Source organism: Halichoeres trimaculatus, unplaced genomic scaffold (genome assembly GCF_033239565.1).
Source record: "Halichoeres trimaculatus isolate MK-OKI-2021-1 unplaced genomic scaffold, fHalTri1.1 fHalTri1_scaffold_20, whole genome shotgun sequence".
Lineage (NCBI taxonomy): Eukaryota > Metazoa > Chordata > Actinopteri > Labriformes > Labridae > Halichoeres > Halichoeres trimaculatus.
In genome coordinates, this window is record NW_027437198.1 from 27,606,290 (window position 1) to 27,615,530 (window position 9,241).

At 37.8% G+C, this 9,241-nt stretch overlaps 1 protein-coding gene across 2 annotated transcripts; it reads right to left on the bottom strand.

Annotated features, from left to right (window-relative positions):
- Positions 1–2,404: 2,404 nt before the first annotated feature.
- Positions 2,405–8,903, bottom strand: kdm8 (lysine (K)-specific demethylase 8). 2 transcript variants are annotated; one of them, XM_074695898.1, is made up of 8 exons: positions 8,736–8,903; positions 7,772–8,422; positions 7,038–7,210; positions 5,396–5,528; positions 5,258–5,308; positions 4,588–4,737; positions 3,471–3,563; positions 2,405–3,380 (listed from the first exon to the last, which is right to left on the bottom strand). In XM_074695898.1, the coding sequence occupies exons 2-8, from the start codon at positions 8,222–8,224 to the stop codon at positions 3,216–3,218; spliced, it is 1,218 nt and encodes a 405-aa protein (XP_074551999.1). In that variant the 5' UTR covers positions 8,225–8,422; positions 8,736–8,903; the 3' UTR covers positions 2,405–3,215. The 2 variants fall into 2 exon arrangements, with proteins under 2 accessions (XP_074551999.1, XP_074551998.1); XM_074695897.1 differs by having other exon boundaries at positions 7,772–8,587.
- Positions 8,904–9,241: the final 338 nt, after the last annotated feature.

The following is a 9,241-nucleotide window of genomic DNA, read 5'->3' on the forward strand; positions in this document are numbered from 1 at the left end:
TAATAATAATAATAATAATAATAATAAATATTTTATAATTATTATTATCATCATTAGTCTTCTTATAACTATATCATTAGATTATTATAATTATTGTTCCATTATTCTTTTTTTATTACTTTATAATAATAAAAATAAAAATTATTATTATTATTTTTTTTTTATATATAACAATAATGATAGAAAATATAAATGATGAGGATAATAATAATAATAATATTTTTTAATATCATTTTAGTTATAATTATAATGATAAAAATGATAAATAAATAAATATGATGAGGATTATAATGATAAAACTTTTCAAAAACATTGTTAAAAAATGTTTTTTATAATATAAAAACAGGAAGAAAAAGAAATAAAGGAGAGGAATTAAAGAGGAGTAAAAGGGAAATGTGAAAATATAGAAGTATAGAAAAGGCTCAGAACCGCCACCACATAAAGGAAAGACTGTTTGTCATGTATTTTCTGTCCTCTGTTTTTCCTTACAAAAAAGGAACATGAAAAACCAAAGTGTTTGCATGCAAAAAGGAAAATTGAAAAATAAAATCTAAATATTTATTTACACCAAAAGAAGATGGGACTAACCAGAATTACTCTTTGCTAAAGTTGGAGTTGTTGCATGACAGTTCAAATGAGAAAGTGGGCACAATAAATTCACTAGTGTGTGTCAGGGATAAAATAAAGTGAACAAATTATTCTCAGTTCTGGAGTTTAAGGCTGTGAAATAAGAACACCTCACTTAAAGCAGGACAGAGTCTGTGCTCGTTGATGGAGCTGCTCGTGATGTAAATGACACAGATAAAACTTTATGATCCAAACCGTCCACAGTAAACCCCCCCTAACACTCCCTCATGCTTTAAGTGGTCTCAGTGTTTACTCTAAATAAGGAATCAAATGTCCGTCCATGAGTCACTCCACTGTCTGAGAGAACAAGATAAATCTGATCCTGCTCTCAGGGTTTATTCAGAAATCCATGCAGCCATTAATCAAAGGAGGAGAGGAGGAGAGGAGGAGAGGAGGAGAGGAGGAGAGGAGGAGGGGGGATGAAGGGTTAAAGGCCCACAGGTCCACATTACTTCACTGGTAATTGAGTATCGATCACATTATAATGAGTGTAAGCAGTTTGGTGTGATCTTGAGTCAATTGTGCCACTTACTTGACAACTACAAAGCAGTGACAGGCTAAATGAAGTATACAGCGTTTACTCACAGAGACGGGGACGGACGGATCATATCAGGTCAGGGAACAGATACAGGAACGTTCACAATCACTTCTTCCTGGATTATTATGATGTGAAGTCAGATTAAGAAGGAGAATGAAGCAGATTATAGCTCTTCTGTTTCATACTCATGATCAGGGGTCTGCAACCTTTACTTTCACATGAGCCATTTTTCCTCAGATCACTTAAATTAAAGTAATTTTAGTGCCACAAAATCTTCTTTATCTTCACAATTAAAACAATTGAGTGCAAAAAATGTTAAACGGTTAAAATCTAGTGAATAATTATCTACACATGCTTTTTTAACTTATAAATGTTTAGAAAAGTGATATCTTAGGTTTTTTTTTTGAATGATTTGCAAATATTTAAGAAAAATTAGAAATTTATTTTTAAAAAATTATGGGAAATTTGCAAATTTTTCATAAAATTTTGAAGTTAGAAAAATTGTAAAAACAATCTAAAATTTTGGAAAATAAAAAAAAACAGCAAATTAAAAAACAAAGTGAATACATTTTCAAAAATTTCAAATATTGGCAAAAAAATCAGAAATGTAAAAATTTTGCAAAAAAAAAAGGCAAAAATAAAAAAGTAATGAAAAAAGTTCAAACATTTTGTAAAAAAAACTTAAAAAAAAAAAAAGACTTCCACAGGAGCCATTTAGCGTCAGCACACCTGGATTAAAGTCATTCAGGAGCCACATAATCTACTTTATCTTCACAAAAAAGACCTAATGCATAACATTTCATACAAACTGAGATTTAGTGAATTATAATCTGCTGATGCTTTTTTATAATTCATAGCATTTTGGACATGTGATGTCTTAGTTTTTTATTTTGAATGATTTGCAAATATATATATATATATATTTTTTTTAATTAGAAATTTTAAAAAATATATCTAAAAAAAATAAATTTTGAAGTTTGAAAAATTGCAAAAAAAAAAAATTGATTTATAAATAAATAAATTAAAAACTGGCAAAAAATATTAAATAATTTTTAAACATTTTTAAATATTTGCAAGAATTTATGCAATTTGAAAAGTTTGCAAAATAGATTTTTTTTTTCACAAGTGTCAAAAAAAAGAAGCTTCATTGATGCAATGCATATCTAGTTCAACTAAATGTTAACACATGATTTTATTTAGTGTCAGTGTCTTTAATTATCAATACCCTGTAATTAAAAATATATATATTTTTAATTATGTTAGTTTGAAGCTACAAGGAGCCACTGCAAAGGAGTCAAAGGGCCTCATTAGGCCCCAGAGCCGCAGGTTGAAAACCCTTGCCTATGGGTCTGTCCAAGGTCTCAACCTGACATGAAGTTTCTCTGTTTTTGTGCTCAGTCGTGTTTCTGGTGCTCGACACGAGTTGAGTTTTAATTTCAGAGTCGTCCACGCCTGAGGGATTAATTCATTTCATTTATTAATTTATAAATTTCTGTCTGTGACCTGCTCCGTCGCCTCACGCCATCCCTGAAACCACAGACCTGTGTTTATTAGTACTTTCCTGTTCCTGTGGCTCCCTCCCTTATTACACTCCAGGACTCGCCTCATTTCCATGAATTATGGAAATCACACATGTGAGGATGCTCGTAGGTATGAGATTGAGAATACAATTAAAAAATAAGCCTATTTGAAAAGAGAAACACATCCTGTCAAATTAGCTGGCTAACAACCCTCCGTAGATGATATGCAGGATAAAATGAGCACACACTCCTTTAACTGCTCGTCTGTTTGTTTCCCTCTCCTGCGGGTTGCTTTCCACACAATAGATCCGGCTGCTCTCATCAGCGGCACAATTAAACTAATCATTCAGCAGTGTGTGTTCATTGTTCACGGATCAAAGGTTTGTGTGATCACCGGTTGTCACAAGATTTATGAGAATTAGCATCACATTAGTGGTAAAACTCCCAATTAAATTCCTCCCCCAGCAGCAGAAAACAGGCCACACTCAGAATCTGCCTTTGGGAGGTTTTCGGTTTATTCCAGATCTGCATCAGGACCACCAGAAGCTGACGGAGAAGCTGAGCTCCAAGGAGCGCACGTAATGCCAGTGTTTGACTGGGATGAACAGAACCTCTCCAGGCTGCAGCACACAGTCCAGATAAGGAGCAGAGGAGAAGCTGGGGAAGCGATCTGAGTCAGGATGCTCCACCTCCACCTGCATGCAGAGAGACAGAGTCATGCATTGGAAACAGGGCATATATTTACAGGCTAAACATGCTGGATGGGTATGCGCTGTCAGTCCTACCTGACTGGTGTTGTGGAGGAGCTGGGATTGATGGGGGTAGAGCTTGTCTGAGTCCTCGGGGGAATACAGGCGGATGTATTTGCTCCCCACCACCTGACGTAAACACGAGGGTGGATGATGAATAAAAAATGTAGTCATGTAAAAAATCCTTCATCCAGACTTCTAGTTCAAAGCGGAGTTACATTTAGCATTTATCACTCCTGTTTTAACATCATATTATTAGTGTCCACTTTTGTATTTCTTCCATTACTCCTAGACCCCCTTAACATACTGAAAAACTCACCAATATCAGCAAACAACTCAGATTCAGCCAAAATTTGATATGATACAAAAATTGACCCCCAACATACTAGAATCTGCTCTCTAGCGCCACCTAGTCACACTAAAACTGCTCTTAATGGCAGTAGGAATGCCATAAAGAGATCAAACCAGCGTCAAAATGTTCGTCTTATTGAGACGCACAAATTATATGCAGACACTCCTGACCTATCTCAAACAGGAAGCTGGCAATTTGCCTTTCAAAATAAAATAAGGCTACATTTTCCGGCCTGAAACAAAAGTTATCTCCTCCTAGGCCATAAGTGGTATCGGCTTGAAATTTGCTCAGATGACAGAGTGGACCCGGCTTTGCAAAATCTGTGTAGGAATTTGTTGTTTCTCAAACAGTTTTTGAATGACGAGCCCTTGAAGCCGTTTCAGTTCCCCCTATTAGGATGAATAGGAGAGGAGGATCCAGCTCCACACAAGCTGCGGCAGTTAGGCCTCTCAGCAAAAAAGTCAAAGTAATACAGCTTTAAAAATGACATTAATGGATTCCCGATAAAATTTATTTCAAAAGTATCTGATTTTTACAGAGATTTTGTCAAAATTGTGGCAGCTAAGAGGAGACGTTTCAAAACTTCAGTTAATTTCACTCCTGAGAGGGCAGCAGTTGGTGATGATGTCACAGTGATTGAGAGTTCCGTGCAACTGGTCATGTGACTCACTGATGGCGGGAAAATGGAATGTGTAACACACTCATTATAAAAGGATGAAACCTTGATATTGGAGGTGAAAACATCATGAAAGGACGAAATAAAGACGAGTCTTAAGTTTTGAGAGTTTCAGTTTTCATCACCTGAGCCAGAAAGTTCTGCTGAGGGTCCTGGTGGAGGGGGGACACGGTGCCCCCGGGCCCGAACCAGGCGTTCACAGTGATGTCATCCTCTTCGCCCTCGCCGAGGCAGCAATAATCCGGGAGCCGGATGTCCTCCTTCAGCTCTGGGATCTGAGGGAACAGGGATCAGGGACACGATCCTTTCAGCAGAGTGTTGGAGACAAAAACCATCATGATGTCCCTCTAAAGAGAAAACTTTCTCCCAAAACCTCAATGAAGATAAAAACTTGGAAATGATAAAACATGAGCTTAACCTCTTAAAATCTACATTTAGTCAGTTACTGATATTAATCTGGTGAAAATTAAAGATAATTCATTCAGGAAACCTAAAATTTCAAGCGAGGCTCATAGGTAATAATGAATTCACAGCTTAATGAAGCTCCTGGTTTATCGACACGAGTAATGACGGCTTCAGTTTCCTCATTCTGCTTCATTTAACGTCTAAAACAGCCGGCTGAAATCTGATGAGCTGCCCTTTTGGTAAAGTTCAGCAGAGACGATGTATTGACGTTAGCATCAGGACCAAAAGTCAAAGCCATGTGACGTAACGTGGTGCGAGGATGAACTCTGGAGAAAAATACAATCTGAGGAAGTTAAATCATGATGGTTTTATTCACAGGAAGCCCCATACCTGATCAAACAGCTGGTGCTGAGCCAGGTAACCTAAAGCTTCCTCTCCGTCCTGCAGAGACAAACATCAGATAATGAAGAGTTTCACAGATCACATGGAGCAGTTTTCATCCTATCAGAGCAGGAGAAAGAGACTCACTTTGTGCACGATGAAGCGATCGATGAATTCATTAACGGTGAGCAGGGTTTGAGACCATTCCTCATCCGTGTATCTGGATCCTACTTCCACAGGAACCGTCCGACAGCCGGCCACAGACCTCAGGTACTCCAAGCTTTGCAGGGAGAGACAGAGAGTCACTGAGTCTAATCCTGCAGCAGCTTCACTTAAACAATCATTTAGCTCCTCAGGAGTCTGACTCTGCTCCACAATATGTCAGGTCTGCACTCCTGGATGTCCTCCTCCACAGTCAGAGCGCGATGCCAGGAGCCGTGTGTCAGATGTCAGAGTGAATAGTCAGCTGTCGAGAGCCAGCGGTGAGAGGGAGGACAGTGAAGGAGATTCTTAAATGGAGAGGCGGTTAAATCAGACTCTGGTGTCAGACCATGAAGGCAGGGATGCTGTGACGGGGAAGCTAAACAGAACTTACATGGTGGTGTTAATACCCTCCTACGTCTTAATGCAATTAGGATTCAGACTCTCACATCTCATAATGGTGTCTGAACAAAAGCAGGAATACAGAGTTGGATTACTGGTATAAACCAGAGGTCTGCTACTTTTAGTTTGATATGAGCCATTTTTCCTCAGCTCACCTGGATTACAGTCATCCAGGAGCCAAAAAATCTACTTTATCTTCACTTGAAGACAAAAAAGTGCATAAAGTTCTACACCTAGTGAAAATCCAGTAAAAATTGATGTAACTGCTAGCTTTTTTAAAAATTCATTGTACATGTGATGTGTAGGTATTTTACTTTTAATGAATTTGCAAATATTTGAAAAAAAAAAAAAAAATTCAAAAACGTGCAAAAAATGTTGCTATCTAACAAATCTGCAAAAACTTTGGAAATTTAGAAAATTTGCAAAAAAAATCTTAAATAAAAAATTCAAATATCTGAAAAAATAATAAAAAAATTGAAAATACAAAATTTGCATTAAAAAATAGAAATTGAATAAGTTTTCAAAAAAAATTAAATTTCAATTTTTTAAAGTATTTTTTTTATCATAAAGAAATAAAAAATTGAAATTTAAAATATCTGTAAAAATAATAAAAAATGAAAGAAAAAAATTGTATTTTTAAATTGAAACTGAATTTTTTAAAGAGTTATTTTTTTTCAATTTAAAAAAAAGCAACCAAAAAAAGAAATTTAAAAATTTACAAAAATTGGAAAAAAGTCAAAATTTTTAAAAATTAAGAAAAAAAAACATTTTTTTTAAAATATCAAATTATTTTGAAATGTCCACATTTTTTAAATCATGCTCCAATTTGATGGCATATATTGAAGGTTGCAGACCTTGATATTAACACTTAGATCATGAAAAGTACAGAGGGATCGGATCACAGGGGATAGTCTGAACTCCAGGTCAGAACACATCTCTCTCGCCATGGGTCTGTGACACACTTCCTGACTCTGGTCCAGCCGATTGCCTCTTCACCTGACCCCTGTGAAATACCCCTCATGTCACCATAATGTGAATGCAGAGTCTGTACACTGTACTGTGCATGAAAATTAAAAACAAACTCTGAGAATTGAAGTGAGAATTCTTCTTTCTCAGGAATCAGAGAATAATGACTCTGTTAAAAATGACTCCATGAAGAGTGTGTCGCCTGCGGTGAAACACAAACCTCCAGGGTCTCTGGTTGAGGGCTGGCCAGTGGTCAATGATCCCCTCTAAAATCACCGGTCTGAGGGGGAGCAGGTGGTTGGTGTTGAAGCTCTCCAGTGAAGGACACCTGATCCTAGGAACAGCCTGTTCCTCTTTGATCACAGGGACTCGAGGGAGCTCCATCTTTACTCTCTGTGGAGGTTAGAAAAAAAAGTTATATATATATATTTCACAGGTTTGTCTGGAGTTCAGAGCTAAAACTCTGCGCTTTGAGGAGGAAATGAAATAAAAGCTGCACGTCCACGACCAAATGGCTCAAAGTGGGGATTAAATCGGTGGATGAAAAAGAGAAAAACATCAAAAGAATTTAAGAAGTTTGACGATTAAGAAACTACAGAGAGAGAAAGAGCCTCTGAAACAGATTCTGACTTTAAGCTCAGGATCTTTAAATTTCAGATTTAAACTCTTTCCTTTAACCTTTCTATTTCTCCTTATATAAACTTGCAATGCTGTGTTCATGTCCTGCATGGAAAATCACCTACTATTTCACTCCCTCACAGACACAAGGATGCGTTTTGGTACCGAAACATTATACATGACAGATTAAAGAAGGAAGTGTAAACATGTGAGTCGTGGTTGAACTTAGAGTTCCAGGTTTCTGTGGTGTTTCAGTAACTTCTCAAAGCAGGAAGCAACTGTGAAATTATATTTGCAATAGATAAAAATGTGCAAACACGGTTAGATTAAACCAACCTTGGCCTGAGGTTGCCCCCTGTCCTCTTCCTCAGCTGGTTTCCTGACTTCCCTCTGCAGGATCCCAACCATCACCTGCAGTAAATCGTCCATGATGGCTGCGCCCATGAGTAATCCCATGTCACAGGTCTTCACAGCCTCCAGGATCTCTCCCTCAGACGGATCTTCCCGACACAAAGCGGACGCTTTGAACAAGCAGCCGTAAGAGTAAACACATCTCCATTCTTTGTCCACGTCTCGCCACGTTCCCATGTTGAGTTTCTCCCAGGAGAAGTCTATAACAATCTGAGCATTCAGGATCCGGCTGCTCCTGGTGCTGGGGCTGTACAGCTGCTGTCTGCACCGCTGTAGCATTTCCACCACGCTGGACTCCACTTTATCACTGAACTGGAGAGGAAACTGCTCCTCACTCAGAGGAAGGACAGCTGAGATCTTTGACCACAGATCAGCCATCTGTGAGGTGGTCCTGATGCTGTGAGGAGGAGGCAGACTGAGTATCTCTTGATTCAGGGTTAGTTTCACAGCTGCCAGGGTTTATATCAGATTTTTATGCTTTTCCCAAACTGGTAACCACAGCAACCACAGGAGGACATGCTGAGATCCTGGATCCTTCAGTGAGTCCTCATGCCATCAGTGACTCTGTGCATGAATCTGCAGGATCCTGAAGCTCTGAGCAGCTGATCCATCAGAGTTCAGACTCACAGTTCTGTGAACTCCGAGGCAACCTGAACACAACTCAGCTGAGTGGCTGTATTAAAGATGCTTCATGGCTGCAGGTTTGACCCGTGGAGACGCTTTCTAACTATTTCAGGACACCTGGGTACGATCACAGAGAACATGACAGGATATAAAGAGGATATAAATATCGACCCTCTGATCACAGGAACATGTGAGCTCGTATTTCATGCACACGGGGTGAACAATGACTTCATAACAACCAGATATTAAAAACGTAAATATTCACCTTCACATATCCACGGTTAGTGTGACATTACTCCAAAATTTGCTGTAAACAGCGTGGGCGCTCCAGTTTAAGTCTGTGTGTAACAACAAAAACATACCGGAAGGGAACTCCGGCAACTGCAAACAAGGTTCCGGGTTGCGTTCAAGGTCTCAAAATGTTTTAATTTATCTTCTTTGCTAAATGAAATAAACCAAAAAGTTTTAGTGAAGAGTTTCGTTATTTTTTATGTATAATATTTAATCTACAATGACTCCGTGTCAAGAGGGTAGTAAAATATGTACATTTGATAACTCAAGCAGCTCTGAGCTACACAAATAGTGGGAAAAAACGTTTTTTTCCCCCATTTATTTAGTTTTTTTTTTTTTTTTTTTTCATTTTTATTTATTTTTCCTTTACTTATTTTTGCCGAATGGGGCAGATCATTGGTTCATTATCGTGAACTAATTAGGTTAGGAGCAACTACTTTTGTCAACGTATATCTAGATTACACTGAATCTAGAGGCATT

Coding starts and splice junctions, on each gene's coding strand:
- kdm8 (XM_074695898.1), bottom strand. CDS start 8,224: ATGGCTGATCTGTGGTCAAAGATCTCAGCTGTCCTTCCTCTGAGTGAG. Junction 7,211..7,771: donor GGGGGCAACCTCAGGCCAAG/GTTGGTTTAATC, acceptor TAACCTCCACAG/AGAGTAAAGATGGAGCTCCC. Junction 3,381..3,470: donor TCCTCCACAACACCAGTCAG/GTAGGACTGACA, acceptor CTCTGCATGCAG/GTGGAGGTGGAGCATCCTGA.